Source organism: Podarcis liolepis, assembly GCF_965112155.1.
Source record: "Podarcis liolepis genome assembly, chromosome: 10".
NCBI lineage: Eukaryota > Metazoa > Chordata > Lepidosauria > Squamata > Lacertidae > Podarcis > Podarcis liolepis.
Genome location: NC_139562.1, coordinates 44,829,955 through 44,842,943, shown reverse-complemented (window position 1 = coordinate 44,842,943; position 12,989 = coordinate 44,829,955). Strand labels below are relative to the sequence as shown.

The 12,989-nt window shown below is 43.9% G+C and overlaps 1 protein-coding gene and 1 long non-coding RNA gene across 4 annotated transcripts in view; one reads left to right on the top strand and one right to left on the bottom strand.

Moving 5' to 3' along the window:
- MYRFL (myelin regulatory factor like) overlaps window positions 1-1,820 on the top strand; it is a 37,084-nt gene extending 35,264 nt beyond the window's left edge. For 2 of the 3 annotated variants that reach the window (XM_083463432.1, XM_083463431.1), the window contains exons 23-25: window positions 260-371; window positions 1,382-1,456; window positions 1,568-1,820. In XM_083463432.1, coding sequence (XP_083319558.1) covers window positions 260-371; window positions 1,382-1,456; window positions 1,568-1,654 — 274 coding nt within the window. In that variant the 3' untranslated portion in view covers window positions 1,655-1,820. Of the gene's footprint in view, window positions 1-231; window positions 372-1,381; window positions 1,457-1,567 lie in introns of those variants that run through there. The other variant, XM_083463433.1, reaches the window with a different exon arrangement.
- LOC310687984 overlaps window positions 1-12,989 on the bottom strand; it is a 159,575-nt gene that overhangs the window by 98,144 nt on the left and 48,442 nt on the right. The window lies entirely within an intron of this gene.

Sequence of the window (12,989 nt, the reverse complement as noted above, 5' to 3'; positions counted from 1 at the left end):
TATATGAACTGGCCCATAGAATTTATACTCAACATTTCCAAATTGCTATGATCCCATTTCCATGTCTATACACTCTTTTGAGCAGTTGTATTGTTAGAATTAGCATTGATTTTCAGTGGAATTCTGTCTCCCAGTATGGAGCCACGCATTTGCCTTGGGTGCTTTGCTTGTTAAAGCACCCAAGATCTTATTTCGTATATTTTTTTAAAGCAGTACTATAGAATCTTGCAGCTTTTAATATTATCCTTGTTCCTTGAAGTACAACAGAACCACTCATCATCTTTCAATGCAAAGTCACCTTTGGAAAGTCTTGCTTTCGTCTTCCACAACAAACCCGTCATAAGAGGGAACCCTTTCCAGAAACTACACAGGTACTTAGTTCTGTTGTCTCTTCCATAAAGGTAAAAGTAAAGTGACCCCTGACCATTAGGTCCAGTCATGGCCGACTCTGGGGTTGCGGCGCTCATCTCGCTTTATTGGCCGAGGGAGCTGGCGTACAGCTTCCGGGTTATGTGGCCAGCATGACTAAGCTGCTTCTGGCGAACCAGAGCAGTGCATGGAAACACCATTTACCTTCCCGCCAGAGCGGTACCTATTTATCTACTTGCACTTTGACGTGCTTTCAAACTGCTAGGTTGGCAGGAGCAGAGACTGAACAACGGGAGCTCACCCCGTCGCGGGGATTCGAACCACCAACCTTCTGATCGGCAAGTCCTAGGCTCTGTGGTTTAACCCACAGCACCACCCGCGTCCCTGTCTCTTCCATACAAGAAGTTTTATTTACTTCATCTGTCACTTAAAAAACAACTAGAAGGAAGCACTGCCCACTGCTGTTATATTTTCTGGGACCTAGGGAGGCTCCAGCTCTTGGAAATAATACAACAAAAGCTTGTAAACAAGCTAGATGTATTTCCCTTGAGTTAGGATAAAGTACTAATTCTCATTCTGACCTTGGCAAACCCCAGAATGGCCATAGCTTTAGAAACTCTAGCTTTCGCACATGTGTAATAGGAATGTCAGAGAATTCTGACGAAAATGGGAAAGGAAGCGGAAATTACTGCAGTTTGCGTATTTGTCTGTGATCAATGAAATGAATGCAACTGGTATTCATTCACGTTGCTGTTGTTCTTGATGTGCACAGATGATATGTAATTAATGGCTTTTTTTACGTGGTGGTGATGTTTTCGTTACATTGAAATGAATGTAAGTTATGTAAATTGCTACCTAAGTTATGTGAGCTAACCATAACTTATGTAGCTTACTTCCCTAATGTGCATTTGCAGCAATAGACATACATGCAAGTTTCATTCCCTGTCATCTCTCTCTCTCTCTCTCTCTCTCTCTCTCTCTCTCTCTCTCTCTCTCTTATTTGGTTATATAGGGATTCCATCATATTTGGTATCTCCCTGTAAGCTCGTTCCATGACAGTGCTTACCATTTTCGTGTTGCTGCTCCAGTAAGTCTTATTATTATTATTTTTAAAAAAGAAAGACTAAAAAATAACAAAACATTTAGCTATGATTATTGGATCTGTCTTAATCTTACTTTATTTATTTTATCCCACCAGGATCTTGCAGACTGTTCAACGGATCCTAACTACGCTGGGATATTTTTCACTGATTATTTCTTCTATTTCTATCGGAACTGCATCTGAAAGGATGACTTTAACTCTCCCTGAAAAGAATGGGGATGGGGAAATCTTTAGTGCTGCTGAAAGCTCGTTTGCCACATTAATTCTTCCTGGCAAACACTTAATGAACTTCTGTTTTATGCCCTTGTTTTGGGAATATCAAATGGGAGTAAATAAAACTGAAGCATTTTGTTGTTTTGTGAGGTATTCATAGAAGCTGCTAGTAAAACTGTGTGATTGCTGATGATTCAAAGGCGAGCGCATGAGCCGACTTCACTTTAAGCTGATTTCCCGCAGTAAGACACAATTGGCTTAAATCCAACTATCTGTCTGATCTAGTTTGTGGACTGGGCTGTAATCATTCATTTTAATGGTGCAATAGAGTAACAGAGTAATTGGACGGAAACAATCTTATTTTGCAGAGCCTCTCGGCATGTTTAACTGGCCCCCTAACCAAAGGGAAAAAACAATTGGATTTCTAATGGGATTTGTGCCCCATACACAATATTGTGCTCTTGCAACCCGTGCTAATCAATTGGAGGGCAACAGGGAAACCTACCATGTTAACCAAATGACTTTTTCTTGTGTCACCTATAAATGTGCTTTGTAGGAATGTATCTTGAGCTGGCGCTGTTACAGGCCTCTCCCAATAGTATAGGCACCCCTCCCCTTACATGCGTGACTGCACATGGACATGTGGTGCCGGGAAAGAAAGAAATAATTCAATTCAAACTTGGAAATGGCAGGAGAGAGCTGGTGAGCCCTCATGGCTTGCAAGGAGACCCTCCCTGGAGCCTGAAGAGAATGTCATTGAGGGTGGAGCAACCCCTGAAGAGACTGGAGGCACAGCGGGGCTTTGTTTAGGCTGCTCAGCCTCCCCACCTAACAGCTGATGTGCGGGGCAGCATGGCAGCTGCAGTCATTTCCCCACGCCTCCTCCAACCAGCCCCAGAGCTTCAATTCCACATCTTCAATTGTTGGATACAGTGTTTTTGGTCTAGATTGGAGAGACAACAGCAGAGAGGGTGTTTAGAGGAAGCTCCCCATTTACGTGATTTTCGCCTATGCGCACGGGGACCCAGAGCGTAACTTCCGCGTAAGTGGAGAGGGGGGATGCCTGTCCAATCACGGTAAAGGTAAAGGAACCCCTGCCCATTAGGTCCAGTCATGGCCAACTCTGGGGTTGCAGCGCTCATCTCGCTTTATTGGCCGAGGGAGCCGGCGTACAGCTTCCAGGTCATGTGGCCAGCATGACTAAGCCACTTCTGGCGAACCAGAGCAGCGCACGGAAACGCCGTTTACCTTCCCGTTGGAGCGGTACCTATTTATCTACTTGCACTTTGACGTGCTTTCGAACTGCTAGGTTGGCAGGAGCTGGGACCGAGCAACGGGAGCTCACCCCGTTGCGGGGATTCGAACCGCTGACCTGATCAGCAAGTCCTAGGCTCTGTGGTTTAACCCACAGCGCCACCCGTGTCACAATACTGGTGTTCTAAATATGAATGTTTAGATAGGCCAGAGTAATTTTACATGGACAACCAGGCCATGGGAGCGCAAATGATGCATGTACAGCCCAAGTTAAAAAACAACACCCCATATTTTTTGTGGGTGCTGAAAAGCCTAATCTTATATCTACAAAACAAACATTTGATAGTACAGTATTGGGTAAAAGGGCCCTGTTTTGTGTTGTGTCCTCTGTGGAAACAGAATTGGAGCTCTGCACAGGTTTTGGCAATTTTAGCGGTTTGTGACTATGGGGGTTCTACACACCTTGCTGTCAGGGTCTTAGTGCAGGCCTGCAGCAGGGTTTCTTTCTAGGCCAGGGAAAGATGGATTATGCTTGAGGGGACAGCGTGCAGTTAATTCACTCTGTATGAATAAAACACAATCCTGACCCACTTTATTCCAGTTACTAGAGAATTGACAGAATTGCAGAAATGTGTATTTATATATATGTGTATCCACACTCACAAACGCACACACAAAGTAAATCAATGTGGGGTAAAAATTGCAGCGTTTTATTTCTCTCTGGCTTAAATTCAGAGAGCATGCGCGTCTCCTGACAGTTGGCTATAGTTTCCATTTGCTGAGAAGGAGCAGCAATGAAATTGCATTCACTTTCGCAAGGTCATCTTTGTATTTTACATAGTGAATTCACACCATACATGTAAAGCACATTTAATGCACATTTAAAACATAAGGCCTCCTGCAAAGAATCCTGGGAACTGTAGTTTTTAACGGAGCTGGTAATTATAGCTCTGTGATGTGTGAATTACAGTTCCCAGGATTATTGAGGGAGGGGGTAGCCATGTGCTTTAAATGTGCTTTGCAAAATCCACATACCACTTGTTTGTGACAAAACCTTTGGTGCCCAAACAAGCAAACAGCATTTCTGATCCTGTTGGCAAGGACCCACCGCCAACCTGTCCCTTGTGTGCTCTAGACCACATGAATTCTGTTTCCTGCTCTCTGTTTGCCCCCTGGAAGATGAAAAATTATAAGGGCTCAAGCTGAAAGCATCATTAAATGTTAATCTGCCAGGGCCGGCGAGGTCAGTTTGTGTTGCTGAATGTAGCGACAGATGGAGAGTCCTCTGTGAAATAATGCAGCTTTGCCAAAAGCTGTCAGTACATGAGCTGTCTGTCATCCTGCACATGTTCTCACCATGCGCCCTATAAACAGGGAATGTGAGCTGGATGGGGAAGCTCACAAAGAGATCACCAGCGGATCTAGATGGTCTCATTATGGAGCTTCTAACTATTGAAAAACTTGCTCTTGGTAGTCTGGAGGTGGCGGGGACAGAGATAAAAGAAGACAGATGCAGGAACACATGTTTCCCATTTCTTTCTTTTAAAATCCCCCCCCCCTGTAAGAATAAATATTAAACATGTATTTATCTATATTTAAACTTCAGGGTAGGTTTAAGGTAAAGGTAAAGGGACCCCTGACCATTAGGTCCAGTCATGGCCGACTCTGGGGTTGTGGCGCTCATCTCGCTTTATTGGCCAAGGGAGCCAGCGTACAGCTTCTGGGTCATGTGGCCAGCATGACTAAGCCGCTTCTGGTGAACCAGAGCAGCGCACAGAAACACTGTTTACCTTCCCGCCAGAGCAGTACCTATTTATCTACTTGCACTTTGACGGGCTTTCAAACTGCTAGGTTGGCAGGATCAGGGACCGAGCAATGGGAGCTCACCCAGTTGCAGGGATTTGAACCGCTGACCTTCTGTTCGGCAAACCCTAGGCTCTGTGGTTTAACCCACAGTGCCACCTGTGTCCCTAGGGTAGCGTTTAATTTAGGATAAACTTTCCACATTTGTTCTCAACAAATCTGTGATGCATGTTTAAGTCATATCCTTTTTACAGACAGGCAACTAAGGTTGGGAGCTTTGTCCAGGGTTATTGGTGGAATGAAGGCTTCTCAGAGGACTCCGTTCTAAAATATATGGTACAGGATGGTGATGCAGGTAAGAACATAAGAGCCCTGCAAGCAGCACTCTCTCAGCTTGTGATTGCCAGCAACTGGCGTTCAGATGCAGCCTGCTTTTAGCAGTGGATGTAGAACATAGATATATCCCTGCTGGTAGCCTTTGTGGGCTTTATCTTCCATGGACTGGGTCATCCAAGTTGGTGGATCTACATCTTATATTAGACAATAGTTTGACTATGTGTTGAGTAAAGAAGTGCTTTCCTTTGTCTATCCTGAATCTTTTAACGTTCAGCTTTATTGGGTGGTTCTAAATTCTTCCAAGTGCTTCTTGGGAGAAAAGCAATGACAAACCTAGACAGCATCTTAAAAAGCAGAGACATCACCTTGCCAACAAAGGTCCGTATAGTTAAAGCTATGGTTTTCCTAGTAGTGATGTATGGAAGTGAGAGCTGGACCATAAAGAAGGCTGATCGCCGAAGAATTGATGCTTTGAATTATGGTGCTGGAGGAGACTCTTGAGAGTCTCATGGACTGCAAGAAGATCAAACCTATCCATTCTGAAGGAAATCAGCCCTGAGTGCTCACTGGAAGGACAGATCCTGAAGCTGAGGCTCCAATACTTTGGCCACCTCAGGAGAAGAGAAGACTCTCCGGAAAAGACCCTGATGTTGGGAAAGATTGAGGGCACAAGGAGAAGGGGACGACAGAGGGCGAGATGGTTGGACGGTGTTCTCAAAGCTACCAACATAAGTTTGACCAAGCTGCGGGAGGCAGTGGAAGACAGGAGTGCCTGGCGTGCTCTGGTTCATGGGGTCACGAAGAGTCGGACACGACTAAATGACTAAACAACAACAAGTTCTAATATTATGAGAGCAGGAGAACATCTCCCTATCCACTTTCTCTATACCATGTATACTTTGAGTCACCTCTATCGTACTCTCCCTTACTTGCCTTTTTTTCTAAAAAGAAGAAAGAAAGAAAAAGCCCCATATTACACCCCCATATTTGTGTAGCTGCCTCACAATTTGTCTAAAAGAGACTGAGCTACAAATCAGGACGTGCCTGGCTCAAATCTTGCCTCTGACACGAGTGCAAAAGAGATTGGAATAGCTCAGCTGGTAAAACACGAGACTCTTAATCTCATGTTCATGGGTTCAAGTCCCGTGTTGAGCAAAAGATTCCTGCATGCCCGGGGGTTCGGCTAGATGACCTCTGTGGTTCCTTCCAACTCTGCAATTCTATGACTCCATTCTAATAGGCACATTGAATTTCTTTTGATTATTTTGCCATAAATCTGCCACTGTGCTTCATTACCGGCATTTATTTTTTACTAGGTTGGGTTGGGTGTGCCCGCTGTCCTGTTCCTGAACTAAAACCATTTTTCTCAAGAACCACTTAACCAGACTCCGGGAGCCTCTTTCTTTAAAAAGTGCTTGCATGAGGAGTAGGTCATGCACAGTTAAATGCATAAATATTTCAAGCTGATGGAACCTAAGCAGCAGTCGTGCAGGAGTGAAAGAGCACAGCAATTACAAACGTTAAGTGGCGGCTGTTGTAGTGCCACATTACGTATGACGCAACAGTACCACTGAAGCTTCACAAAGCCTCTGTCGGTTGAATGCTACACACGCAATAGCGAGAAGAGCTTGCAGTCTGGGCATAATATGCATTTTTGTATTCTGTTATTTTCTCTGTTAATTCATGCTCTCCAGTGTTTCACAAATGAGAGTTGTGCTTTCAACACTCCAATGCCAAGGATCACATCAAGAGTTCTACCGCAGGGTTGTCAAATTTCAAGAGGTAAAAATCCAGACACAAAAAGTGCCGCCTGAGCTGCCCACATCAGAGCCTGAACAAGAGCCACCTGGGCACATTTTTTTAAAAAAAAATACCCAAATCCAGGACATTTGATTTAAATGGTAAAATTTCCCATTTTACCATTTTACCTGGAGGGGCATGTAGGACCACCAAAAGAGGACATGTCTGGGAATTCCTGGACATATGGTGCACAATTGGTGCACAACTACCAGACTTTTAGAAGACATCTGAAGGCAGGCCTGTTTAGGGAAGCTTTTAATGCTTAATAGGTTATTGTATTTTAATAATCTGTTGGAAGCCGCCCAGAGTGGCTGGGGGGACCCAGCCAGATGGGTGGGGTATAAATAATAAATTATTATTCTTGTTATTATTATATGGTAACCCTATATCTATCATTTCCATTATTATTGAGATAGGTTGTTGAAGATTTGCCACTGCCTGCTGTATTCATTGGTGGCTCAAATATGGCCCTGCCGGCTACTGATTTAAATGCTCAAACAATTCATTCCTCTTTTGGGTTAAAGTTCAACCATCGAAGATGTGCTCGGTGGGGGGGGGGATTATCATATAGTTACATTATTGACAGTTCAAAATATAGGGCAGCAGCTGCAGTTTTCGAAGTGGCTGGCTGTGCGCCATATGTCGCCGTAGGCTGCAATCCTATTCAGAGGCGTGCCTAGGCTTCCTTGTGCCCTTGGCAAGGAGATATGGGCCACTCTGAGCGTTGGAAGAATGGTCTAGGGACTGCACAGGTGGGTTCCTAGCCACTCTGAGCCAGATTGGAGAGATGTGATTTTTGTGGCCTCTTGGCCAGCCACCTAGGGACACCCCTGATCCTATACCAACTTACCTTGGAGCTATCTGAGACATCTATAGAATTGGACGTGGGTGGTGCTATGGTTTAAACCACTGAGCCTCTTGGGGTTGCTGATCGGAAGGTCAGCGGTTCGAATCCCTGTGACGGGGTGAGCTCCCGTTGCTCTGTCCCAGCTTCTGCCAACCTAGCAGTTCGAAAGCATGCCAGTGCAAGTAGATAAATAAGTACAGGTGTGGCGGGAAGGTAAACGGTGTTTCCATGCACTCTGGTTTCTGTTGCACCAGAAGCGGTTTAGTCATGCTGGCCACATGAACCGGAAAGCTGTCTGTGGACATACACCGGCTCCCTTGGCCTGAAAGCAAGATGAGCGCTGCAACCCCATTGTCGCCTTTGACTGGACATAACCATCCAGGAGTCCTTTACCCTTTACCTTACCTTTTTTTACACATGCATATGCATGCACACTTGGAAGTAAGATCAGCCCTCTCCACCATCTGAGATCTAGCTTCTAGAGACCTGGGGAGGAAGCTAAATCTTAAAGAAGGGGGACTCTAGCAATTTACACTAACTGCCTTCTTGATCATGGGACCTACTATTGGTCTTGTCCTCACAACCCGCCGGAGCCTGTCTTCACATGCAGGGGAAGTTCCTAACTCACTGAGGGTTCGAGATCCATCCCAACTGTACTCCATCAATACATGAGAAAAAAATTGCATTTTAAAGTTATAAAATGGGAGAGAAATTTTCTATTAAATTCTCATAGGTGGGATGTAGGCTTTGTAGAGGATTGAATGGCGGCCAAGAGTCTGAAGCTCAGTCCAGACTACTTAGAGGGGCACATTGTACGAAACAGGCAAAATGACACATTTTACTGGGATTTTATTTTAACAGCTTCAGATGGTGTTAGGAATGTGTAAGCATTTGATTATTATAAAATTCTTACAAAAACACAAGTGACAAAACCAAAGAAACTTCACACACATGCACACACAATTATCGGAAAAACAGAAACATTTGACAAAGCCATTGTCCCAGGAGCCAATAAAATGATTATCTTTAAAATGTATATATCTTAATTCATATTTCTTTGTAATACAAAGCACTAGGAATATGATTGAAGGATGATATAAAAATACCATTAATAAGGAAATGTACATACTGAATTACTGGCCACCAGAGAAGTTTTGATTTCATTCTCAACAAAGCAGTTAAAATTTAATTACATTTTACAGTTTCCCATGTCTTTAATAACCTTTCTTTCTTATGGCATTTCCCTATATTTCCCAAGGCTACACCTGACCTCAATGGGATCGATTACTTGACTATCAAGGTATCTAACTCCAAACTATTCCTGGAATCAGGTATTAGAAGAACGCATCTTTTTTAGCTCATAGATCCAATTTCACAGACATGTACATGTATATTATTGAAGACTCTGTGCTCATTGCTATGCATAGGAATCTCCCCTGTGGACTATATCCAAAATGACAACCTGCTCCTACATGTTGAATTCCATGGGTGACTTGGGGAGACATCAGCAGTAGGCAATTTATTGGCCTAGGAAATGAAAAACACCACCGGCTTTGCATATTTGAAATATCACCACCTTCCTTTCATTGTTCCATGATGATTTGAAATAAACCAAGTATATTATCCTGTTTATTTCTTCTTTGCACCATTTAGATCTAGAGAAGCAGAAAGGTTTGGGCAGAAAGTGATTTCCCCAGTCCTCCTTCCCTCTCTCTGAAAAAGTCCGTCCCAAGGAGGACCATCCTGAACAGGGTGAGCTGTAGTATGATGGGCTGAGGGGAAAAGAGGCTCCCTGAAAATTGGGTGGAGCTAACTCAGAGTGTTGCCGAAGGGAGAAGCAAATTACCTTCTGCCCACCCTCTTCTGGTGGGATTTCTCTAGTAACTCAAGCTTCTAACTGTAGAGTTCTGCCCCACAGAAATGGTAGCCTATCCATTTGAAAACCCCACAATTAAAGAGCCTTAATGCAATTTAAAAATGGTGAGATTAAACTGCTGTTTGATGGGGTGAAGAGTTGGGAAGATTAATCTTTTTAGAGCTGGAGGGGGGATTTAATATGAAGATTCTGCAGTAAGAAGAATTATGTGTCTTTGGTTTTTCAACCGGCATGATCCTCTCAACCTAGGTGATGTGACGGAATTGAAATATAAAGAAATAGAGTTTCTCGGTGTATCCTTCTGCTTGAACTATCACAAAGGTATCTGCTTCCAGTGAAGTAATTGCAAGTCTGGTACTAAGCCCTAATGCTGATTTAGGAGAGTGACCAGCGAGCACAGATGGAAATCATTGATAGAAGGGAAGAACGCTGTTGCCAGGCAGATTTTGCCTCTTACACCCTCACTAGGTGTAATGACTTTCCATGTGTGGTGCATGTGATGAAAGGATTATGTTTGAATGTGAACTCTTCTTTAAAGTAATACTCTCTGCACCGAACCGAGTAATACTCTTTTCCTCGCAACTCTCCATTTATTTTTGTTTGAAGTCCTGAAGGCTATTTGTGAATAAGTACTTATTGCCAAAAAAAGAGGAGGATTTGCTATGCCAGGATTTTTTAGTCAAGGATTAGTTCTGTTTGGAACTGGATTAGGCATGTGCTGATAAAATAAATTCAGCATCTGGATGGCTTCCATAAACAATACAGCGTCTTATTATTCCACCAACTTTTTCAAACACCCCCCCCCCGAATAATTTCACACCAATTTCTTCCCAGGTTATTTTTGCTCTCCAGAAGGAAAAGCTGCATTTCCACTTTTATGTAATCTTTCTTGCTAGACATTCAATTATACGACCCTGTCTTGAAAACGACTTGCACCAATTTACTAGGAATCCTGCTAGGAATAATCTCGCTTTGTTCGTTTTGAAATTAATCCTATATGATCTTTTCAGCTCAGATGACCGACATAGATTTTCCTGCTAGGCATTGCATATATAGAAGCACTTCTGGCTACAATCCAGCCTACGCTATTGTTTCTGCTGCCAAGAGAAGGATATATGGATAAGAGATCAAAGAACAAGGACTACAGAATTGGAGGATTTGGCGATAATAATCCACACACACAAGGGATGCTCTAAAGGACACCTTGAATGAAATGCTGATTTTTCATTTGCCTGCTGGCCTTGGATACTTATGTATATAAACAATTGCCTCGGGCAGCAAAATGTCTTGGTCCGGCCAGTGGTGGTTGTTGCCCATTGGTGCTGGTGGAATGGAAGGCTGGGAGGCCAACAGTAGGGGGAGCCAGAACCATTAGGAGGCAGAGCCAGCTCATTGGAGTTTTGTTCCCAACCTCCTCCCGCTCTGTAAGAGGCAACACTGAGACTAAGGAGGAGGGAGCTTTACAGGCAGTGCCACCTCTTGGAAGTAAGGAGGCAGGTGGGTGGGGGCTGGCTATGGGCAGATAGAGTTTGGTGGAGAAGTATCCCATTTTCTCCCCTGGGTCCAGCCCTACTGGGAATTGAGGTGGCCGCAATGCTGAGGAGGAAATAAAAACGGCAGCAGTGAAGAGATGGAACCGCTGAGGGTGATCTGCCCAAGAATCTCCCCCCCCCCCAAATCTGGAACCAACTCACAAGTTTGTTGTGAGGATTAAAAGAGGAGGGGGAGAACCATTGAGCTTTCTTGAAGGAAAAGGTGGGGTATAGATGCAATAAAACAAACAAACCTCTCAGGGGTTGCCAATATGGTGCATACAGAAGCCTTCCTTGGAGCCCATAGATTCTTCTCTGCCCCACTTCTTTATGAAATTAGGCTTGAAAGAAGCCTTCAGTTGTAGCCAATAGAACAGAGCGTACCAAGTGTTTGGTTGAGGGGTGTGTGCGTGCCCACAACAGTTTGTCCAGTTTGCAGATTTACCACAGACCTCAAAAGATTGGTGACCCCCTGTATGTTACTGCACTGACTACCTACCATATGTCCAAAGAGCCCCACAGTAAATAGGACTCTGTGCTTCACTCTATTTGGTTTTTAAAGTTTTCCCTTTCTTCCTGATTTTTGCAAAGTTTAAATTAGTACACCTGAGCTTTGTCTCATTTTGAAGGTTGCTGTCCTTTATGTTCGAGCGGCAGCAATATTTCATTTTGCTATGCATCATGCACAATTTCTTGTTACAAAGTATAGTTCAGAAGCCCGCCAGTTTCTGGGATTTAATCCAATTGTTTATTTGCTCTTTGGGGATCGCTTAATACGTTGCAAGGGATTTCTCTCTGAAGTCTGTGTTTCTCTTTTGATGTTCACTTTGGAATTGTATCCGTGTCCTTGCAGAAATCCAATGTCCCGACTAATACAGAACAGATATGTGGGAAGTGGTGAAAATGAAAAATAAGCTGTTAATAGTGAAAGATGTAATAATACTTCATTGGCATTGGTGGAACTGTCCTGTTCGCTGCGACTTCTTCTGGGAAGACTATAAACTGATTCTCAAGACAGCTGCATAATATGTTTCAGTGTCTTTTTCGGATTTTATCTGTGCTCACTTTTTTAAAAAAAAGCAAACTTTAAAGATATGGGGACAGTAATTATTGTGTGAGATTTTTCAAGGCATGCGGCTGACAACAATGGGAAGCACCAGACTGCACTATATAGATCTTTAGCCTGATCTGGCACAGTTCAGAGATCTTCGTATGCAACAATGAGCACCCGGGGTAGAGGAAGGGGGGCAGTGGGGGCGGTCCGCCCCAGGTGTCACCACTAAAGAAGGGGTGACAAAATGCCAGGTGGCACTCACTACGGGGCCTGCAGCACACCTGAGCCATGCATCTCTCCTGGGAGTGACACAGTGGCTTGGGCGCCCGCAGGCTCTGTGCCGCCCCAAATAGTCTGCCCACCACCTCACCCTCAGCTGTAGGGCGACTGAGAGGGAGGAGGGTATGGAGTTATCCAAACCCTAAGTCATCTGAAGGCAGCCCTGTATAGGTACCGTATTTTTCGCTCTATAACACGCACCCAACCATAACAGGCACGTAGTTTTTAGAGGAGGAAAATCCGTAGGCATGTCACCCGTAGGCATTCCCTCCATAACACGCACAGACATTTCCCCTTACTTTCTAGGAGGAAAAAAGTGAGTGTTATGGTGCAAAAAATACGGTAAGTCTTTTAATGTTTTGTTATTATTTTTATATGTTGGAAGCTGCCTGGAGTGGCTGGGTCAACCCAAAAAGATGGGCGTGGTATTATTACTACTACTACTACTACTACTACTACTACTATTATAATTATTTTTTCAGATGATCTTTATTAAATTTTTAGTTACATACTGTGCATACACA